At 36.5% G+C, this 23,644-nt stretch overlaps 3 protein-coding genes across 3 annotated transcripts; 1 reads left to right on the top strand and 2 right to left on the bottom strand.

The window, feature by feature from the left end:
• Nucleotides 1-23: 23 nt before the first annotated feature.
• LOC110707269 (40S ribosomal protein S2-4-like) lies at nucleotides 24-2,123 on the bottom strand. Its single transcript, XM_021885285.1, has 2 exons — nucleotides 1,390-2,123; nucleotides 24-404 (listed from the first exon to the last, which is right to left on the bottom strand). The coding sequence occupies exons 1-2, from the start codon at nucleotides 2,047-2,049 to the stop codon at nucleotides 246-248; spliced, it is 819 nt and encodes a 272-aa protein (XP_021740977.1). The 5' UTR covers nucleotides 2,050-2,123; the 3' UTR covers nucleotides 24-245.
• An 11,427-nt stretch (nucleotides 2,124-13,550) lies between these two features.
• Nucleotides 13,551-14,487, top strand: LOC110707121. The gene has a single exon (XM_021885135.1). The coding sequence runs from the start codon at nucleotides 13,816-13,818 to the stop codon at nucleotides 14,209-14,211; it is 396 nt and encodes a 131-aa protein (XP_021740827.1). The 5' UTR covers nucleotides 13,551-13,815; the 3' UTR covers nucleotides 14,212-14,487.
• Nucleotides 14,488-16,288: 1,801 nt separating this feature from the next.
• Nucleotides 16,289-23,371, bottom strand: LOC110707268 (cellulose synthase A catalytic subunit 3 [UDP-forming]-like). The gene is made up of 14 exons (XM_021885284.1): nucleotides 22,994-23,371; nucleotides 21,993-22,185; nucleotides 21,674-21,894; nucleotides 21,521-21,590; nucleotides 21,196-21,388; nucleotides 20,395-20,661; nucleotides 19,946-20,291; nucleotides 19,722-19,859; nucleotides 19,406-19,531; nucleotides 19,103-19,315; nucleotides 18,754-19,003; nucleotides 18,310-18,512; nucleotides 17,584-17,934; nucleotides 16,289-17,336 (listed from the first exon to the last, which is right to left on the bottom strand). Exons 1-14 carry the CDS (start codon nucleotides 23,012-23,014, stop codon nucleotides 16,752-16,754), a joined length of 3,177 nt encoding a protein of 1,058 aa, XP_021740976.1. The 5' UTR covers nucleotides 23,015-23,371; the 3' UTR covers nucleotides 16,289-16,751.
• Between the last annotated feature and the right edge of the window lie 273 nt (nucleotides 23,372-23,644).

The raw sequence follows: 23,644 nt of genomic DNA, 5'->3' as shown, positions 1-23,644 counted from the left end.
ACCTTTATCAACATCATAGACGATAAATCAATAATATCAATACTTGTTCACCATTAAAAAACTTAGAAGAGTAGCACTTATATAAACCTCAAAAAGAGTACAAATCCAGCATAGAAACAAAACTGCAAGATGAGTTGGTGTCTTTCTAGCAATTTGGACATGACATTAAGCAACCAAAAACATCATTAATAAACCTATTAACTCAAATCACCTAAAAAAAGTTTGTTTGCTCATCTAGGAAAAGCTTAGGCTTCAACCCTCTCATCTTCAATTAAGGAGATCTTGGCAGTTGGCTTTGAGAGGAAATCAGTGTGCTCCTGGAATGGAGACTTGGTGAAGCGAGTCTCTTTCCATAGATCAGGGGTCAGGAAACTGTAGGTCTTCAACAGACAGTCGAAGGTGGCCTGCAAAAGCATAACACGTTAAGCTATTTACAGAGCATAATGCATTACAGACTTACAAACATGTATTACTCCATACAAACCAGCATTGGAAGACGATAACAAGATACAGGATGAAATTTTGGAGCTAGACATCATACTGATATAACTCAAGTCACAGAAACCATGATTTACTGAAATCGTAACAGGATTCAGCAATTGATAACAAAATGAATCATCTACAAAGGGATCATCTTAAACAATGAGAAGAGTACTGAGTATGAGGTTAAAAATTTCATTGCATCCAAAACTTACCCTGATCCATAAAAGAAGCAATCAAGACAAGTTCAAACCCATTAAACATATACGCCTCAGACTAGTTTACAAGAAAAATCGCATGTTAATGCCTCAGATGGTCCACTACAACTTCAGTCCAATACCATGATTTCATAATGCATAAACCACACACAAATGAATCACAGTCCCTAATGAAATATCACAAACAATGACAACAAATTGACAAGAAAATATTGCAGGGCAGTAGTACAGCATGAGAAAAATGACTGCAAAAGAATACTAACCTTTCAACAAATAATCTAAAAACTAAACTAGATAAATAAAAATAACATTGTTAGAAATCAATACAATACACATTAAACATAGTTATCATTCCTATATTCCTTAAAACAATGTACCAAAAAATGACCTAACAATAAAATTTAGCTTTTTGGCGAATTCGATCACTTTCACCTACCAAAAATACACCACAATAGATCAAACTTATTGCAAACCATAATTCACATTCACATATCATATTATAAATCATTTTAAACATAATCATATTTAACAGATCAATTATAAACCATTTTGAAAAAGAAAAACAAAATCAAACAATAAAACATTAACAAAAAAATAAAATCACAATCGCAATTACAAATCTAACAATAATAATCCAAAAAATAAGACATTAATCAAATTAAGAAAAAAATAATAAGCAATGAAATTATACCTTAACAAAGTTACCAAGAGTCTTGGTAGATCCACGAGAAGAAGTAAAAACATCTTCAATCCCAGCAAACTGAAGAACCTTCTTAGGAACCCTAGCAGCAACAATCCCAGCACCACGAGGAGCAGGAACCATCCTAACAGTTACAGACCCACATTTCCCGGTAACCTTACACGGTACCGTATGTGGTTTCCCAATCTTATTCCCCCAGAAACCTCTTCTAACCGGAATCACACTCAACTTGGCCAATATAATCGCGCCACGAATAGCCGTCGCAACTTCCTTAGAACACTTAACACCAAGCCCAACATGACCGTTACCATCACCGACCACAACAAAGGCCTTGAACCGGGTCCTCTGTCCGGCCCGAGTCTGCTTCTGAACCGGCATGATCTTCATCACCTCATCCTTCAAGCTTCCGAGGAGTTCGTCGACGATTTGGTGCTCTTTGATGGGAAGAGAATGGAGGTAGATTTGTTCGAGAGAAGTGATGCGTTTGTCTTTGACGAGACGACCGAGTTTGGTGACGGGAACCCATTTTTCTTCCTCGTCACGACGGCCGGCGCGACGGCGACCACCTCGACCACGGTCGCCGCGAGGAGGGCCACCGCGTCCGCCGAAGCCGCGGCTGAATCCGCCTCGTTCTCCGCCTCGTTCTGCCATTGTTAGGGTTTTGGGGGTGGGAGTGAGTGGTAAGGGAGTTTAGGGTTTCAGAGAGAAAGGGGGCGATAAGAGGGAAATGAAGGGGGGATTGTGGGTTTATATATGAAGGTGGGAATTAGGGTTTATTTGGTGGGAATGTGAGACAGAGTTTTAGGGGGGTTTGGGCCTTTTTTATTTTTAAGGGTTGATTTTTGGGCTGCTTCGTTTTAGTTTGTTGAGATAAATAATGTAGTGTCTTGATTAATGAAGATGAGATGAGCCTTATTTACAAGACAAGATGAAATAGATAAGAAGGGGTCTGACCGTCTAAAGATTGTTAAACGTGAACAACGCTCCCATTTTACAAGGCATCGCTCCCATTTTGATATGAAAGGACGATATTGTTCTTTGTGTAAGTTGGACTATATAATGGTCCATTTTGAGACACATGGGCATTTTAATATTATTCCGACCCCTCCACATAGTACCACGTGGTTAAAAAAATTCCCGAGCCCACCACATCCGACCCCACAACATCCAACCCCACCACATTCGATCCATCACCAAAAATCCGATTTTTTTATTAAGCTTTAGCGACAGGTTTAGGACGATGGACGACGACAACGATCGTACACCGACGGCATCGTCGGAGGATTTTGTAAGTTCTCGTACTTTTTTTTATTTTTTGAAATGAAAACATTCGCCTAACATATCCTAAACCACCTTGGTGGATCGCTTAAAATTTCCGGATCCACCAAGGTAGATCCGGAAATTTTGGACAGATGTCTTTTTTTTTTGGTATTGTATTGATTAATTAATCAATTTTAATTTTTTTTTTGAAACCAAATCAAATTATTAATGTAATCTTTGTATTATTATTATAAATTTTATTGTGATTATTATTGTTTTTGTGATAATTTATTAGTTAATGTTGGTTTATTTATTATTTGCTTATTATTAGTGTTTTAAATATATTATTGTTATCAATCTTATGATTTAACCCGTGATTAGTGATATTATAGTATTTATATTGTTTTATAAATATCTTTATTAATATTATAATAAAAAAAATATTGGAGAATTTTGTGTGTTCCCTTTTATTTTTATAGGATTTGGAGTCTGAAGACGGCGGTGATGGTGTGAATTATAGTGTGAATTTTGTCTCAGACACGTTATTTCCAACGTTTGATGATGCAGTTAAATGGGCGGATGCTGTTTTGATAAGTCGTATTTTGTGTATATTAATTAGCTTGTTTTTAGTTGGTTTTGTTAGCTTTGTTGAGTGTTTTGGTCTATTTTGATGCGATTTGGTTTAGTTTCGATGATTCGATGCTTTTATGGGTAGTTTCGTTGTTTTTGATGTATTTCAGGAATAATGGAGCTAATTTGGATATGTTACGAAGCCATGAAGCTAAACCGAGGCCCACGAACCTTCACGAAGCTTGATGATTGAAGAAAGAATGATTTAGGGCTTTTTGGAGCAAGGCACGACCGTGCCTAGCTAAGGCACGTCCGTGCCTCCAAGTCAGTATACTCATCAAATTGCTTCGACATTAGGCACGTCCGTGCCTATAAGCGTATTCAAAGACCAGCGCAGGCACGTCCGTGTCTGGAAGTCAGAAGCTACCCAAGTTTATGCACGCAGGTAGGCACGTCCGTGCCTATGAGGAGGCACGTCCTGGGATTCTTGTGCACCAAGCCTTTTGCCAATTTTCTTATCTTTTCTAGGCTTATATTTACACTAAGTGGTGTTTTATTATTTTCATGAAGTTTTATTCTAGCCTTTTATTTTACGTTATTAAGAACTAGTTCTCTCTATTTTATTTTCTTTATTTTTGTAATTCAAGATTCAAGATTTACACTTTCCGCCTTCAATTCAATTCAAGATTCGGTATTTTCTTTTAATCTCTTGTTTCTTAATTATGTTTTCTTCAATTATTTTTGTTATTGTTTCCTTCAATATGTGTGAGTAGAATTCCTATTCCAAGATCTAGGTAGCCCAATTATGATTGATGCATGAATTAAATCTTTAAATTCTCTAATGACTTTTGCAATTGCTATGCTAAATTGATTGTGATCATGCCAATACTAGGTTAGACGTAATTTAGTATTGCGATTATTCCATTGTTTCTATCACAACGAGAGTTGGGTTTAAACGGATTTGAGTAGATCAATTTAGGGTTTGATATTCAACACGAGAGTAGTTGGGTTTGATAATTGGGAAGTTAGAATAATGTGTTCAATGTTTCTAATATGCATGATACCATGAGAATAGGCTTGATTGTATGTTAGGGAAGCCATTGATACTCGAGAGAGGTCTTTGGTATTTATTAGGGTTTACTTTTCCCCGTTCAATTGGAATTGTATGTTAGGGGTAGAAATATAATTGCATCAAATGTAATTGTGGTGATACTAGATCTTAGATGTTTTAATTACCTGGTTTCTTCATATTCTTTAGTTTATTTTCGAATTTTCCATACATTAGTTCCTTAGTTAATCGTTTACTATTGATTCTTGCTTAGTAGGGATTTGAGTCTATTTAATTATTTTTGAACCTTAGTCTCTTGGGATTCGACCCTTGCTTGCCAGTCTACATAGTAGTGGTTAGTTAGGTTATATTTTGTTAGGTACGCGACACGCCTATCATGTTTCCATAAATCTGGGATTTATTTTGGTTAAATTGTCTTACAACAAAATCAGAGATGGTCCGCCATATCGATATTTGAAATGTGATCGGGGACGGAAGAGCAAGCCGAGAGATTTTGAGAACGCAATACGAAAGGACACAAAAACCAAAGCTAACGCTTGTCCTTTCTACATCAAGATATATTATGAATTCATCACAGACAGTTGGAAGATTCGTGCAAAAAATGATGAAACTGGGACCCATAACCATCCAATGATTGTGTATCAGGAGGGTCATCGTAAAATTAGTGGCTTGAGCCCGGATGCAAAAAAGGCTGTGTGTGACATGACAAATTCCAAGGTTGCACCGCGTAATATCATGGCAACTATTGCAGAGCAATCTCCTGATGATCATCCAAACATTAGACACATTTACAATTGCCGCAATGACTTGAGAACGGAGATGTTTGAAGTCACAGGAGTTGTTCAGCAATTTCTTCATTTGGCGAGACAAAGTCAATATATTTACTGGGTCATGGCCGATGACCTCGGCATTCTACAACATGCATTTATGATGCACCCAATCAAGGTAAATATACTACGCACATACCCACATGTAATCGGTATGGATTCGACATACAAGACCAACCGATACGGGATTCCGTTCTTTGAGATAATAGGTGTAACACCGACAAATCAGAATTTCTCGTTGGTTATGTGTTCATGCGCAACGAGTGCCACAACGAGCTATCGGTGGGTGTTGTAGAGATTAAGGGAGTTGATTAGGTATGATAAAGAACCATTGGTATTTTTGTCAGACCGTGAACTTGGCCTTTGTGCGGCATTGAGATAAGTGTTTCCAGGGCCGTCGCATTTACTTTGTCGATGGCACACTAATAAAGATGTGGAGGCTAGGGTGACTGATATGTTCAAAAATAAGAAGATCGGTGCGAGTTTTAAAAATGGCAAATGGAAACGTATCATGGATGCTACAACCGAGGCGGATTATAATGTTGTTGTGGATACAACGAAAGCTAGGTGGGCAAGTTATCCGGCAGTGATTACTTACGTTGTGTGAACATGGCTTTGTCATAAAATCAAATTTGTGACATTTTGGACGAACCAAGTTCTTCACTTTGGTAACACGAGTAATTGTAGAGTTGAGAGCCAACATTTGGCAGTGAAGACGTGGTTTGAATTATCGACAGGTTCGTTGTTATAATGTTGTAGTTGTTGTCTTTACTTCGTTTTAGTAATTTTAATTAAAAGTCATAATTTTTTTTTATAATCTGAATCAACGACAGGTTCTTTGGATACCGTATGGGCCCGAGTACATTGTCATATTGGTAATCAGATCATTGCAATTAGTAATGGTTTGGAGGCATCAAGATTGAAAATTAGTGAGAAGTACAGACAATTGCCACTGCCACATATAAATGGCAAAGTGTCTCAACATTGTTTGAAAATTCTCGATGATAAACGAGAAGGATAAAGGAGTTGAGTTACCAGGTGTATGAGCATTGTGGATGTGCAATGCGTGTGACCCATGGCTTACCATGTGCTTGCCAGATACATGATTCGCTAGTTGCACAATCAGGCTTGTATATCAGGCAAATTCATCCATTCTGGAAGACCTTGGTTATTGGTGATAGTGTTGATATACCGTGTTCGTTAACGATTCAATCGAGGAAGCTACATATTTTTGTTCCCTGGTTGATGAGGTCATTGGTAGTGATCCTGCTATACTTCGAAATGTATCTCGCATCATTGAAGAGGAATTGCATCCGGATCATACAAACCTTGAAGAACCACATGTAAACCACAATGTTCGAGGTCGACAAAAGAACAATGATACCAGGCGTGATCCTTGTTATTCGAACATGTAAACCGTTGAAATACTCAACGTTGTACACAACAAACAGGTATGACCTCAGGTAAGTCATGAAATTACACGTATTTACACTTGTGAATTACACGTATTTTATCTTGTAGCGTACTAATAAATGACCATTAATTTTATGCAGAAGATCAATGTGACATCAGTCAATGCATGTATTTGCACTTGCTTCCAGGACCGATGTTACCTTACAAAACGGCATGGAAGGATGTCATTGGTGATGGAAATTGTGGCTTTCGTTGTGTGGCTGACTTCTTTGGAGATCAAGCGCAATGGTTTACCGCTCAGGAAACAATAACAAACGAGGTTGCCGCTCATCCAATGTTGTACAAAAGGATTTACAGGATTGGAAGGGTTTGGATGAATGTAGAACGTATTCGATGGGATGTTGGGGCGGTTAATATGCGGCATTGGATGGTAGAAATTCAAGATTTATTTCCTATTGCTACTTGGTTCAACGCAAGGGTGATTTGTCTCAGTATAGGCAGCGTACCAACCTACTACTACCCATGCATCACAGTGTTACCGTTGCGGGCACGAAGCACGGTCAGGGCACCCGCTCGAGAGTTCGTGATCGCTATAGTTGGTGGGTCACATTTCATCCGTCTTGATCTTACACAAGATTCACCTCTTCCCCCAATTGCAAGTTGGTAGACCGAGTACCATGAGCCAAGTGTTGATGGATGAGATCAGCAATATGAAGTTAGAAGGAACATGTGGGATGCATTAATTAGGTAGTGAACTTATTTAGGTACTTTCACTAAGGTTGAACAGTTGTAGCTATGTAATATAGATTAATAAAAGTAAATAAACTAAGTTCCAACAAAACCAAATATAGAAGTGTCCAGTTCTTACATTACATGCTGAATACAAAGTAATATAAAATAATGAAGACAAGTAATAAATATGCAACCACTAATACGAATGAAGAGTAATCTACAACTCCATCATCGCCTTCCAGTCAACTATCAGCTGCTCAGTCATTGCCCTTAATTCACGCGACATGTTGGGATACTCATCTAGTGCTCTTTGGTGAATCTCCATGGACCGACTCATCCACTGCAAATAAGAAAAAACATATTATAGAAATTACAATTATTGGAAGTCGGATTAATAAAACACAACTACTTATGTTTCGAGGTTTTTGGAGTCCCTCGGGAGAGTTACAATTCCAAGAATGTGTGTCAACCGTCTGTACCTGCAAAACCACGGAAAACTCCGGTTGGGTGAAGTTCTGCCTCCGACGATCAAGTTAGAACGCATCCGGATGTATAAGAGTGTGGAATGTAAGGGTTTTTCTCTCGGATTTTGAGAGAATTCTGCAATTAATATTGCTCAGATTTTTTGCGTGTATATTTATGAGAATGTAATAAATGAGGATTTTCCTCTATTTATAGTGTAAGGGGATGTGTATATTTATGAGAATGTAATAAATGAGGATTTTCCTCTATTTATAGTGTAAGGGGATCAATTCCCCTTTCATGGATTGGCGTGCCACGTGTCACCAGAGGGTTGGTTCTCTCATAACCTCTCTGATGTTGACACGTGTCAGCACGCGATTGGTCCACGTGGACAGGGGGTAGTTTTACCTTAAACATTTGCCCCTCACAGGTGTGACGTGGCTTGCCACGTGGCACTTGTGACAGGTGTCATGATCTGAGAAGGTGAGTTTCGTCTCCTCCTCTCTCCTTTTTTTTAATTTGAACTTGAAAGATGACGGTTCGCCTTCTAGGGTTCTCTATAAGTAGTGGTCCCCCCCCCCCTCATTTCAACACTTATTCACTTTTGAGAAATTTTTCTGAGAAAAATCTCTGATACCGGCTGCTATTTCTTACACAACCGTCTTTCTTTTCTTCACTCAACCGGCTTTCGTCTAAGTGCTCTTCATTCAAAGCATATTAAAACCGCCCGAGGGTCTTTTGACATTCTCCTAGCTTTCAATACACTCAGCACCATCATATTTCTCATTACACCTGAATGGCTCCCAACCTCCATCAACATAATTCTGCTGCAATAACTCACCCACATTCTCTTCCACTACATCCGAATCACCATCCTTACCTTCACTCTCAATCTCAATCTCTTGCTCTTCTTCAGGTATGTGCTCACCATCACTCTCAGAACTGTTGTCATCATCACTATGCAGGCTATCATCATCATTAACCTGGACCCCACTTGCACCTCTTCTCCTAAGTACCCTACCACTCCCACCTTCTAGTGTAGTTTGGGATGACTGACTATGTGGAACAAACACACCCTTAAGCCTTGTAGTGATGTTAGACAATTTCTTACCATGAGGAAAGAAAAGTACTCTACTTTGGCAAGTTCTAGTTTTTCTGGTAGGCTCAGATGGGGGTTCATTTTAGTTAACTTGTGGTGGTCTCAATGGTACCTGACTAAGATTTGGGCTGGGGGTAGCTTGCAATAGCCTTGGACTTCTTTTGGGTGCAGGAGAAAGCATTTGGGATTCAGAGTTAGATGGGTGAAAGAAATCATCATCACATAGTGTGATATGCGGGGGAGAATGGGGGGATATTTCTTCTAACATCCTAGGTAACCTCCTAGGTTGACTGAATGAGGGGGTAAACTTTTGGGGTGACAAGGAATCAGTCAACCTTGGGCTCCTCCTAACAGGTTCTATTATACTCAAGGTCCCTGATCCACTACAAGGGTGTTCAACTTGTGAAGGTTTTGTGTTTTTCCAAGTGGTTAATTTTGGACTGAAATGCTTGGGTGGGCCTGGTTTGAAGGTGTCTGGTTTAGAAGAACCTGGTTTAGATGTGGATGGGTTAGATAAGCCTACTTCATTTGGGCTTGTGAAAAGTGGTTCTAGGCAAGCAGAAGATGGCCCAGCAACAAGAGGTTGGCCAATAGCAGAAGTTGAGCCATAAGTAGAATCTGGCATAATAGCAGAAGTTGAGGCATGTGGCTTAGGCTTAATTTGTTGAGGTTTCACTTTCCTATCCAAAGTCAGTATAAAACTAAGCTCACTCAAACAACCCACCCACAAATCTATCTCTTTGCTTTGCATAGTCCCAAACATTTTCATCATTGTACCATCATCCACTAAATTAAAAGCCTTCTCATTATAGCAATAATGTAACCCAGGATACTCAGGTAACTCAAACCCTCTATTAGAAAATTCCTCACATATATCATTAATCACATCAATTAGCAAACATTTATCAACATCATCAATTGTTAAATCAACACAATTACCACGATAGTGGATTTTCAAAATCCTTTCTTCATCCATCTGCAAGATGTTACCAATACATCTATCAATATTTAAGCAACTTCAAAGCAATTAAACTAATCATACCCCACTTGAAAATTAGTCACAACAAAACCCACAAACAATCACGCAATTATACAAAAAAAATACCCCCACAATCGAAATAACCGACACACGAAGTTACCCACAACCAAAGCACGCAAATTTCCAAATAACCACCACATAAACACTACAAATCAACAAAATTTCCAAACTTTATGAACTCGTCAAACCAATACATTCATAATTCGACAAAAATGGAACAATTGTAAAGGGATGAATAAACGACCGAAATACATACCTCCGTTGATGCTACTCCTCCACTCTGAGATTGATCTCCACGAATGTCGCAGCCTAATTTTCCACGCAAGAATTTTCGCAAATTTTGTCTGAAATTCTCTTCTTAGGGTTTTTGATCAACGAGTGAAACAGGGGGGGAGTGAAGTGAAGTAAGAGAAGAGGAGGGAATTTTGAAGGAGAGAGAAAGTATAGTGCGTGTACAGTAAGAGTTAGGTGACGGAATAAATGCCAACTCAAACGTCCGTCATAAATGCATGCTAACGTAGGTTACTGTATATTCACTTTTCTTACTTTAGGGTTATAGCGTAGAAAGTCATATATGTTAGTGCACAGCGTAGAAAAGTGAAAAAAAAAACGAGGTTATTACATAGAAAAAACCAAAAAAAAAAAAAAAAAGTTTTATTATTGGACCAGCTAGAATAGATGCACCAGGGTCCATCTTAAAATTATTATTAGGGTTTGTAATATATTTTTGATGTGGGTTGAGCAAATGTAAAAAAAAAAAAAAATTACAAAAAAAAAATCATGCTTTTTAACAGTATCTTGAGTAGACATAGAACTCAAGTTGACACCGGCTTAATCAGTTTAGCCTGATACTTCAAGAAGTACTAGGCCATTACTATTTCTTACAAACAAAACTATGGTTTCTCATACAAACTATTAGTAGTATTCACAACTTTCCAAATCCTTCCTTAGGATACGATCAAATACAAAGAATCGATCCACTCCAAGCACAAGCAAAATATCGTAGTCATCGTTATCAAAATTCAATATCACCTAATTCATACGTAGTATTTAGTTTACTTATCAAAAAACACTCCCTATGTTCTCATTGTATGGGTATGCAAAGATAAGGCTTGGACAGAGCACCACGATTATCAAGAAACCTGAAAAAATAGAGACAAATTTTAGAAAGTACTACATCATATTATTGATATTCATTTAAATTCAGGAAAAAAAAATAATAAATTACCCGTAACAAAGCTTTTCCAACCGACAGATCGGCTATTCTCTGCTTAAGATGAAGGATTTGAGCATGAATTGCTTCGTGGAATTCATAGGCAGTTACTGTGACAACAGTCTGAGATATGGCTATAGTACCAGCATGACCAAAATGCTCTCTCTCCAGATTATTTGATGTAGGCCCAACAATAGCAATATCATCAAGAATGAGTTGTGATGGACAAGTAAGGCCCTGTTCTGCTCTGTTTTGAATTAAAAATAATAATTAATAATATCTTTAAAATAAATTATTAATAATAACAAAAATAATAAGAATAATAATAATCATTTATAATTAATATTTAATAATAATAATTAATATAAAATAATAATAATTAATATAAAATGATAAAATATTAATAATAATAATTAATATATAATAATAATTAAAATAAAATATTAATAATAATAAATAATAATTAATATATAATAATAATTAAAATAAAAAATTAATAATAATAATTAATATATAATAATAATTAAAATAAAAAATTAATAATAATAAAAATAATTAATATAAAATAATAATAATAATAATAATAATAATTAATATAAAATAATAATAATAATTAATAAATAATAATAATAATTAAAATATTATAATAATAATAATAATTATTATTATTATAATAATAATTAAATGTGATAATAATAGTAATAATAATCAAAATAAAATAATAATAATAATATTAATAATAAAAATAATAATGATAATAATAATAGTAGTAACGGAAATTATTATAATAATAATAATAATAATAATAATAATAATGAATTTGCTCTGCTTTGCTTTGTTGAAATCTGCTCTGTCTAGAAGCTAAAAAAAAAAAAAAGGCCTAAGTGCAGCAACAACATCTAAACCACTAATGAGATTAGAGCCAAGTGTAGCTAATGCTTCTTTGCCAATATTCTCCGCTACTATGATTATTATGGAGGTTTCAGTCAAAAATTCTTGTAAAATTTTAATCATTTCAGCCGAAAAAGAAGAGATGGTATCTCTCACCAAGAGCACCTGTCATGTGCAATAAAGTTGAGTATGTTAGGCTACAAGAAGAAAGCCTAGAAGCCAAAAAAAATATACAAACCCACTCCAGCTCCTTCCTTCAAACTAAACAGATTAATACCAACTTAAACACAAAAATTAACAAAATAAATTGTACCTTGCAATTAGTAGTTGTAATTGATTTAACAATTCCATCATTCTCGAAATTGAAAAGATAATCTTTGGTGACATCAAGAATAGCAGCTGATCTTGCCAAAGTATAGATTTTTATTGTCCGTGTGACTCTCAAATTCAAAAGTGAATTTATCTTCCTTTCCAATTGCCACTACCTAAAAAAAAAAAAAAATAATAATAAATAAAATAAATAAAAAAATACAGTTAGAAATATATAATTATGGCATACCACCTACAGAATCTGAAAGGCTTTTTGACAAGAAAAAGTTGGGAGTATATCAATAGCTAAAAAACAAAAATAATGGGGGGTGAAAACTGATGAAAAGTTACAGAACACTGAAAAATAATGGGCGAACAACAAGAACATGTGATTTCACTCTAAGACAAGTTGGGAAGAGAAACTAATTACTATACAATTTCTCTAATAGAAGAGTTTGTACATGTAGATTAGAGTAACTCATTGTTTGGCAGGCATCTTATGAGTAACTTTCCATATGTAGAATATCCAAGGAAGATATAATTTTGACCTTATGGTCCATGGTTATACAGTAACTCCTTGCCCATTTTCATTACTTTTTTGATAGGTATACATGTAATGAATGTAATCGTGTTGTTGATTGGATAACAAATGTAGCCCATTTTAAATTAGAAATTCTTCTTTGTTTTCAACCAGTATCCAAGGAAGCCTTACTTTGGAACTTTTTTCCACTGTAGAGAAAGACGGACAATGTGTAGTTAAAGATAGCATTGAGTCAAGCTAGCTTTTGGCAAAATAAGGTCAAACGCAAAAAAGCATTGCACGACACGAATGTAAGGTAGACACGACACAACATGTTATTGTGTATGCAATTTATCTAAGACATACAAGCAAGAAACAACAATATGTGTGCTTGAATTGTACCTGGTTTGTAACTGTAAAAATTTCACTAGGACACATGGCAAGTGGACTTAACTATGGGCTAGGCGCAATACACGCAGAGGTATAGTCCGACACGACCAACAACCATCTTCTGATCTTCTTGTATGAGCCTAACATAAGAATGAAGGATTATCAACCACTAGAAAGAAGAGAATGCAATCTTTAGAAGAAACCAAAGTAGAATTGCCTCTCAAATTTCAAGGCATACAATTATACAAGGCCTTAATGAATTTTCCTAGTGAATGAATGCTACTACTCCTATGTAATAGTACTACTCTACTAGTGCTCAACAGAGCAACTTGGGAGTGACCTACATACATTTATTTAGCAGTCTTTTAACATCCAAAAATCATAATGTGGGACACACAAACAATTCATGAAAGACAAACAAAAACACAAAAATAATTACATTATTTTGAACAAAAAGAGATCCTAAGCTAGCAAGCAACAAAGTTAACAAACATTGTCCTTAAAACTTTCATTCGGGAATCTTATATTATTTCACTCATAATCTTAACGTTAGCTCTTCTTCCCTTTATTACATACTCTCACCACAACACAAGTATCCATTTTATAACTTTTGCCAAAATAACATGCCAAGAAGTGTACATAGGTGGATAAACGTGGTGGGAAGATGGGAGGAGGGCAGCAATGATCTGCCACCTCTAGTAGTCCCGCCGCCGCCACAAGTAGAAGTCGACACGGGGCGGTATAATCATCGTTCGATCGAGACTCTGGTAGTGGTGCTAGCAGTAATAACTATTGCAGCAGTCATTGCCGGTATCATTGCTAGAGTGTGTGGAGGTAGACATCTTGGAGGAAATGGTGAGCATGATATTGAAGGGTGGGTGGAAAGGAAGTGTAGGAGTTGTATTGATGGTGGCCTTCCTCCTCCTCCTCCGTCTCCGCCACCAGCTCCTGCAGCAACAGCAGTAGCTGCAGCAGCAGAGGAATCAAAACCAGCAGCCACAGAGGAAGAAAAGAAGTAGCGCGAATATCATCAAAAAGTTTAAACCAATGCTTTTATTCTTGTAAGTGAGTTCATATATTTATTTTCTTTTTTTTGGGTTCAGAGCATGAAATGTAGGTTTTTTAACCTGAAATTTAAGTAGGTGTTATCAGAACATAAGTACTTATATAACTACTGAGAGAAAAAAAAGGATTTTTACTAGAAGATTTTCAAGATTAGTAGCAAAAGTTAAGGTTAGAATTAGGAAAAGCTGAACAATGTTCTGTGCAATACAACTTTATTATGTTATAAAAAATACAGGTGATTAATTTGTCCTGCAAGCAAGTTTCTACCCCCTGTTCCTTATTGTTAAGCCGAGGTTTGCCTGATTTATAACTGTGATATGTTAAAATACATATATTACGACGGTGTTTTTGTATATCATGGGGACTAATTGGAAACATTTTCGGGCTAATTGGGGTTGCTATGGGGTTGCTAAATGCAACAACCTGCACTTGCATATCGCGATTACTCGGACTTACTCTTGATAAGCTAGCCCATGAAGACCCTTATAAGAAAATTCCTGCCAACAATTGAAAACTGCACAATGTATATGGCACCCAGTTAAAAATTCCCATCCTCAAAAATGCTTGGTATTTTTAATTTTACTAAATATGGTTTCTAAATTATCCTTATTTCTTGACAACTAAATGGGATAACATGATTTCTGACAAGAAATCCAAGTAATCTTGGTAAAACAATATCAAAGTTTACAGAACTGACCTGTTTTCCATTTTGTACAACATTTTCATAAATGCATATTATCAATTTTATCAGAAATCAAATGTTTTTCATTTACTGCACGTTCATAAAGCCTTCACCAATCTAACATTTATGTAACGTCTCTCAAGTCTCAACTGCCGTGTTAAAACCAGCTAACAGTCCACATATCACATCGAATTACACTTATAAAGTAATTTCAAGTCGGGTGAAATTTTGCCAGGTCTATTCGATTAAATCGGAGCACCGAGATCAGAACTATCAAGTCAACTTAATTCAATGTCAATGTTACAAGATCAGTACTGTAATCATTATTCACTGTTGTAAAATCCCTCATGTAAAAATTACAGTAACACAGTAGAAAAGGTGTGAATGGAAGTATAGAACTACAAGCAAGTTTTCTGTTGAAAAATGCAAAGAGTTGAAAAAATTGACCAAAATGCAGCTGCTTTAATAAAGCTAATGTGTTGAACTCTCATATCTTAACTGAAATTTAATTTATTAATGCAATTAACATACATAAAATGTGACCGTTGCGGGTCCCAAATTCCTTTTTACAACGAAAGATGAAGCATGAAAAGGGGGAACCTGACTGATCTTTAGGCTAACAGTTCTCCCGTAATATTTGAGTATTTGTCTTCTAATATAGCACCTTTTTTTCCTAAACCACTTTTCTAAGATTTTGATTTATGTAATTTTCAAGTGAGGCATAATGATTCATCCATTATTCATCCCAACGGACTTTTATACAAGAACATTAGTTAAAAACTTAAAATGATTGATCTTTCATGATAACTTGATATCCATAGACCAAGGTATGCTTTGATTCGAATTAACCAAAGCCGAATTGAAACTAGCCTAATGGCTCATCACCTAGATATAACAACCCAAACCAAATTATTTGGATCTACTATTCCCAAAAAAAGTATATATATATATGCAGATCTAAATGGTCCGCTTATGACCTCAATAGACTTTCGCGATAAACTTTTAAATCAACCAAATATTTATCGTGGAAAGGAATAACCTACAAAAAGAGTAAGAGTGTTATTTAGCTGCAACGTATCACAGGCCATTTTTCCCAAGCCTTATGAAGGGATAAGATTTATATATGCCAATTAATTTAGTTGGTTAAAGTTTTCAGGATGGTACCCAAGACTAGAATTAAATCTCGTCTACATCACCACCTTTTGTGACCTTTCACTGGACCAAAAAAAATGCAAGGGCTAGTTTGGAATGGCTGGAAAATGCATCCATGTATCATGTTTATTCAAATTCTTAAAAGCACCAATGCTCGAAAAAAGAATCATAAATAATTTGTAGTAGGAGAAGAATTAAGGAGACGGTGAAATCTATTTACGTATCAACCACCCTTTGTGGAGAGACTAACAAATTAACAACTTCGTACAATCATCCAGTATTACAAAGATCTTCAAAGAAATTGCTTATCGAATTTCACTATGACAAAACAAATCAAAAAATTTTAACTTAATGACCTAGCTTCCAGTGGCCAATCTGATCCAAATACAAGAATTTCTTGAAAGAGAGCTAACTTTCTAATAATACACTTAACTGCTTGGTAACAAAAAGGAGGGAGAAGAAAGAGGAAAAAAAAAGTAAAAATACATATAAAACAATTGCAATTGGCTACAGTATATGTGCTCACTGTTTATACATATTATAGACGATAACATCAGGCCAAGAGATGATAAGTTATGATCCAATACCTTCAAATATTGCTGCAATGAAGTATGGGATAAATCAGAGGAAGTTGCGAAGCTTTCTCCTTATCGAGCCATACTAGCAATTAATTCCACATATCTGAGTGTCGGGACCAGTCACCCGGGTTGTAAATGGATCAACTCTAACCCATAACAAGGAAAAGATAGATGCAAGTAGAATCGACCAAACAACAACAATTGTTGGAGTTCTGTTCTGGCGACCCATGAGACCCTTGAGGAAAGGATAAAGATGGACGATCACCCAAAATGCGAAGAAAAGCTTGCCAAAAAGTGGTCCCCATGATTGGTAACCACTGTTGATGGCATAGGATATTCCAGCAACCACTGCGACGAGGTTTATTATGAGAAGAGTGGTTGGTGGGATAAGCAAAGTCGTCCATTTGAACAAGTAGAGCTCAGCAAAATCCCCGTCCTCATCTGATGCCTTGGAAGTGACAGTAAAATTGGTATCAATACCAGCAAGAACTTTGAGCAAACCTTGGAAAACGGCAAACAGATGGGCTGAAACTCCTCCAATGACCCAAAACTGCTCATTCCTCCACCATTCATCAATTCCCACACCACTCCATCTCATTTCCAGTATACCAGTAGCAAAGATGGAAAGAAAGAGCGATAAAAACCAAACACTAGCCAAGTTACTAATCTGCAATTTGAAAAGCATGAAAGATATCAAAATGATGATTAGGTGGATGCACAAGGATAATATACAGAAAATTACACCCCTCCCATATATGTTATTTACACCCAGTTTCAAATTCTATAACTTTCATCAATCATATTTCAAAAGAAAAGCAAACTCAAATGTTTGCCGATTTTGTCCGAATAAACTACAAGGGACACAAAGTATGAGTTAAAGGGTGGAAGTATTGCACAAATCAAATTGTGTTTACCTGAGGAATAATGAACTTCCCAGTAAGCAGACAGACAGCTGGTAAGGTACAATATGCAAGAAGTGGAATGGATGTGATTGGATAAATTGTGGTGTTGACATAAGCAAATCTCTCAAGCCATTTCAACCGTCCATTGTAACCATACCATAAAGGACAATGCCGACTGAAGAGAATTTCAACTGAACCTAAAGCCCACCTAAGCACTTGATTTAGACGATCAGACAGATTGATAGGAGCAGATCCCTTAAAAGCTGCGCGCTTAGGCATGCAATAAATTGAACGCCATCCTCTAGCATGCATCTTAAATCCAGTAAGAATATCTTCTGTCACAGAACCATAAATCCAGCCAATCTGCACAAAAGTAGCACCAATCATAAGTTTGTCTCGTGTTGCATGATCAGTGATAAAAGTGGGAATTATGGTGAATAAACAGTCTAAATCTTTCAATATTTTCAGCATTGACTGGGAAACAGAGAATCCAGAGTAGATCTCACGTCCATATTAATGATGTTTTAAGTCAACGAAGGTACGACAATTCAGTTGTATTTCTAATTGCTAACTCATTATAATATAAAGATGTAATACTAAAATGCACTGGCGAGACTCGATGAGCAAGAGGCCTAAGCTAAAAAAAAAAAAAAAAAAAAAAAAAAAAAAAAAAACAGATGCTACAGCCGAAAACAGAAAAAGTGAAGTCGGTCTACTCTGATGACAAAGGAAACATACTTCAGCTCCCCAGTCGGTCTTGTCCTCATAGCCACAACTGATAACATGAATAGCTTCTTTTAGAAGCGTATCAGGGTTTGCAGACTGTGGAACACCACCATTTTCCATGAGCGTAGAAGCCACAAATACTTCTGATTGACCAAACCTTTTCTCCAAGCTCATTTGTGACATAAGTAGTGACTTCTCATCATCAAATCCAGCTCCTAAACACAAAAAAGGAGTTCATCAGTTTTCTACACATGAAAGGGTCTTAATGAGGTAATAAAAAGTTACTTTACAAAAGAATGCTAGTAATACAAGGTCATTGCCTAAACACCTCACTATTATGTCACCAAAAGTGAAACCATTAATTACCCCATAATAATAAAGAAAGAAAAACAATAAAAAAAGGTCAACAGGATCAAACTTTAATTGAATATGAAGTGAATGGACAAACTAGCATACCTTCAACTCCTTCCTCAATATCTTCAAGATTAAATATTGGCACAGTAGGGTCAACATTCTTTGATTTCTTCTTGGAGTCTTTCTTGCTTGATTTTTTACGAGATCCACCGAAGCATGATGAGAGAATACCTTTCTTCTTGCCCTTTGGTTTAAGAGGAGGCTCGTAACCATACAAAGCTGTTCTGTTGAAGACACATCCCGTACCCACATACACAGGACCTTGAATGCCATCCAAACCTCTCAAATTAATCTATAATGCAGAAAAAATAGAGCATGAGAAAGAGAAGAAATACGAAGCCAGAACTGAGAAATTGTAACAGCACCAGGGAAAACAAGTAATAGGACTCACATCAAAAAAGACAGTGTTACGATTAGCATATCGATCATTCCTATCAATTCCATCAAATCTCTGTGGAAATTGAACGTAACAAACATATTTCCCTAAGTTTGGATCCATCATAAAACACATAGCTTCCCTCAATGCCTTGCTGTTGTTGATATAATGATCACAATCAAGATTCAATAAGAATGGCCCATTTGTCAGTACAGCTGATACACGAACCTGCATGGTTAAGTTAACCAAGTAATTAGGCAAACACATCCCAGCAAAGACAAAACAGGAAATGTTGAAGTTGAATGGGTTACTACTTACAAGAGCATTCATAGCACCAGCTTTTTTGTGATGCTGAAACCCAGGCCGTTTTTCACGAGAGACGTAAACCAAACGTGGAAGCTCATTACCATCAGTATCAAGTCCTCCACTCTGGCCCAAGAAAACCTGCAAATAACACCAATATGTATAATGAAACTGAAGTAGTTTGGAGTGGCAACATATGTATCTGTTTTGTGCAAGAATTTCAGCCCTAAACCAACTTCCCCCGTAGGGAAGGAAACAAAACTTATCCCAGTTTCTCAACCGGCATAGTATACAGATGGTTTTCTTTAATCTCTAGATTAAATGGACATACCTGGATCATTCCTGGATGGTCCCTGGTATTGTTGCCAGGCCAAGGTGTCCCATCTTGCATGACCCATCCTTCCTCTGGAACTTTTGTTGCCTTCGCAACTAGCCCATTAATACGGATCTTGAATTCTTCATATTCTCTCTGCAAAGGAGATTAGAGCTATCAAGAAAAATAAAATAGAAAAAAAATATTGAAACCTGGTGAAACAGGAAAAATTAATCTCTCACCTTCATAGCCCTACGATCTTTCACAAAAGAAGGCAGAACCTTATCTTTTAGATAGTCAATCTTCTGACAAAAGTACCATTCCGGAGCTCGTGGCTCAATGTTATATTTCTTAACGAAAGGAACCCATTTTTTTGCAAATTCTGATGTCTCCGAAAGAGCTTCAAATGTCAGCATAGCAGCTCCATCATCAGAGACATAGCAAGAAACTTTGTCAACAGGATAGTCAACTGCAAGAATGGATAGCACTGTATTGGCAGTGACAAGGGGAGGTTCTTTTAACGGATCCACAGTACTGACAAATATATCAACGGCAGCTAACTGTGATGGTTCCCCTTCACGATCATACCTGTTCAAAGTAACAAATGTGCCATTAAAAACTACAAATAATATCATACAATCTGAATTAGGAGTGCTTAAAGCATATAGTCTATAAGATTTCAGCTTGTTACCTCAGGGCCAGCCTGTCAAGATATGTCTCACGATTGATGGGAAGCCATTTGGGAAATTGATCCAGAATCCATGAAAATGCAAACCAAATCTCACAAATGACAGAGATCAGCCACAATGCATAGGCATCACGCACAGGGTTTGTTAGACGGTAGTGCAAAAAGATACCAAGAACAACTAGACGCAGAACAATAACCATCCTGTAAGGATTAATCTTGGATGAAGGAATGGGAACTTTCCTTGATAGCGGCTGGCGTGTCTCATCATTTCTGCAATTATACATCCGAGTGTCAGGCAAATGTAACAATCATATATATAAATATCAGAAGGGCTTTTTTAAATTATTTCCTTGACAAGTTATAGCTGACACAATTACACCAATAATCTCCTAAAAGACAGCACCCTTCCACTGAAGAATTAAGAATCAGCGTAAGCAAAACTAAAGCTGCTCTCAAATTCACATATAGCATTTCAAGGGTTAAACCCTCTACATAGCCTAGGAACTGAAACAGTTAATTAAAGGAACTGTTCTGATTGTAAGATCAATAGGTTAAAACTTTATTGATGCTGGAATCATCCCAGCCTATATACCTTCAACTCTACAAGTTCAATAGTCATTTTTTGTCAATGTAAGCCCCACCCTTCAACCAAAAAGGCTACTTTTGTAGGTAATTGTTTAAAATATATTTTAACAATCACTAAATGCTGCAGGTTAGAAGAAAAGGTTGTGAATTTAAATATAATATACTAACAAACAATAAGGATATATCAAAATTCATAAATAAGTTGAGCAGGATACTCACAGTAAAGGATCGTCCATAGCAATTTCAGTACTGGCATCAATATCATTGGCAAACCTTCCTTCTGAAGGTGCATGACTAACACTTGGAGGACCTGTACTCTTCTCTTGCTTCATCTTCCAACCATCAATCCTTTCCTTCCAAGCTACATTACCAAATCCAGGCGACGCAAATTCCCTTGACATTCTAATATTGGCTGCAAAAAGATATTCCCCATACTGTAAATAGACATTATACCAGAAAGCAGTTCAATCAACAGCGAAATCTGAAGATTGTCTCTATTAATATCACTGTCAGTAAATATAGAACATTATCATTAGTTCATTACCTCCAGTGCTGGCCCCAGGTGATGGCATTGAATATCGCTCAGGTGATGCAGCTGACAGGTCTCCAGAAATCTAAGCAGAAACAAGAGCATTTCATCAGCATGATAATCAATTTGCTAGATAACAACTTCCAAAACTAATAAGAGAATATATACCGTGCGTCTACTAGCAAGCCGGGGGATATGGCTATGGCTCATAAAAACCTCTCTATCATAGCTAGGGGGACCAAGCTCCCCAGATTGTCCCTGGTTCATATGCCAACCAAGCATTCTCTCCTGTGGCTTCTCCTTTGGTATTCCTGAAGGCTCGTTGATGTCACTGACCTCATCATCAACATCAGAATCTTCCACCTTTTCCCCATGAATTGCAGGACTACCTGTGAGGAAGGAAACAACACTCATTAATCACCATTCTTGAGCACATTTCCATGACCACTACAGAAATTAATACACAGGCAGGTCACTTAAGACGCACCTTTCTGCCTCTTGTATCTTGTCTTGCATTGTGGGCAAGATTGGTTGCCATCCTTCCGCTCATACTCATAACAAGCACGACACACAGGAAAGGCACAAACATCACAGGCAACAAATGGCTCTCCATCTACAGTTGTGCCGATCTTATCACTACAGATCTGGCATACTTGTTCACTTGTTTTTGTGGGCTTCAACTAGAACAATGCAGAAGATCCAGTTCCAAAATCAGCATGAGGACACCATGTATATAAAATCATAGGGAATTATGTATGGTAAATAGGTTTTGACAATCAGAGTCATTGGGAATTAAGAAGCCAGCACATGAATTGTTAATCAAGTCACTGAGAATGACGATTTGTAAATATCTCATGCTAATCACAGTGTACAGCCAAAATTGAGCTCAATTACATACACCCAGACATGTGATCATAAGAGTTCATGATAATACAGTGGGTACCAACTAGCTTAGTTGGCTAGATTCTCGAAGGATGTACACTCGAACCCACGACCCAGGACCAAATCCCCCATGTACACTCGAACCCAAGACCCAGGATCAAATCCCCGTCTACATCACTATCCTTTATGACCCTTTATGACCCTATACGCAAAAACAATTCGACAATATGGACAATAACTTGTAAACAAGAAATCCAGATGCTACAATCATTTCACTATAAGCTAACTACAAAACACTCAGATTTCAGACCCAGTTACATAATTCAGCAAATTCAAAGAAATAGTTAATACCCAATTTAATAATTAGACTCAATCAATCATTTCAAGTTACAATCTTCAAAATAATTCATAATTCATTTCGATCAATAAGAAACTCAAATGGGTTCATTAAATCAAAATAAAAAACTAAAAAAAAAAAAACCAATATAATACAACTCAAGTATTCATAGCAATTGATCCAAAAATGCAAAAATATGTTATTCTTACAATAATTAACCAATAAAATCAAATGCATAAATCAAATCAATACAAAATTGGAATACTAACCCCACTTTGTGAATCCTCCATTAGAACAAACAAGATCTAATAATACCCAGAAAAATTCAATCCCTCCTCATTAACTTTGAAACCCCAATAAGCTTGAAAATGGATTAAGATCCAGAAATCAAGAAAAAAATAGAAAGGGTAAAATTGTTGTCGGCGCTTCAATGCAACCAACCTTCCTTCCTTTCCCCAAGAAGAGAGAGAGAGATAAGAGGAGAGAGAAAGGAGGAAAGAGAGCAGAGTAGAAAATAATGAAGGGAACTTGAGTTTAAGACTAGAGTGAAGCAAGAAAATTATTATACAAATAAATTAAAAAAAGACACCGACAGTGAGAGAGAAGATTTTTGGATCTGACTGCTGGATGCTACTACTACTGTGTGATTAGAATTTTACAAATATACAGCTAACAGATTATCATGCCATTTTTGGATATTTCTTTGTTTTTAAGCATGTTTTACTGTCTTTTCATCTGGGTTTTGATTTATTACTGGTACTCTAGAACTACAACTAGAACCAGATAGAATTGGAAAGCCATGGGCCTGAAGAGCAGTATCTGACTATCTGTCAAACCAGAGGTTCGGGTTTAGTTCGAGTTAAGTTATATAATATAAAAAGGTCATGTTGATAAGGTCAATTCAAATTAACCATGGGTTA

This window comes from Chenopodium quinoa, unplaced genomic scaffold, assembly GCF_001683475.1.
Source record: "Chenopodium quinoa cultivar QQ74 unplaced genomic scaffold, ASM168347v1, whole genome shotgun sequence".
Lineage (NCBI taxonomy): Eukaryota > Viridiplantae > Streptophyta > Magnoliopsida > Caryophyllales > Amaranthaceae > Chenopodium > Chenopodium quinoa.
This window is presented reverse-complemented; position numbering and strand designations above follow the sequence as displayed.

What these genes read in the sequence shown, in the direction of transcription:
- LOC110707269 (XM_021885285.1), bottom strand. Translation starts at nt 2,049, where the DNA reads ATGGCAGAACGAGGCGGAGAACGAGGCGGATTCAGCCGCGGCTTCGGC. An exon ending in CTCTTGGTAACTTTGTTAAG is followed by an intron (nt 405 to 1,389) that starts GTATAATTTCAT and finishes ATGCTTTTGCAG; the next exon opens with GCCACCTTCGACTGTCTGTT.
- LOC110707121 (XM_021885135.1), top strand. Translation starts at nt 13,816, where the DNA reads ATGCCAAGAAGTGTACATAGGTGGATAAACGTGGTGGGAAGATGGGAG.
- LOC110707268 (XM_021885284.1), bottom strand. Translation starts at nt 23,014, where the DNA reads ATGGAGGATTCACAAAGTGGG. An exon ending in AAGATACAAGAGGCAGAAAG is followed by an intron (nt 21,895 to 21,992) that starts GTGCGTCTTAAG and finishes CCTTCCTCACAG; the next exon opens with GTAGTCCTGCAATTCATGGG. An exon ending in GGAAGTTCATTATTCCTCAG is followed by an intron (nt 17,337 to 17,583) that starts GTAAACACAATT and finishes TTCAAATTGCAG; the next exon opens with ATTAGTAACTTGGCTAGTGT.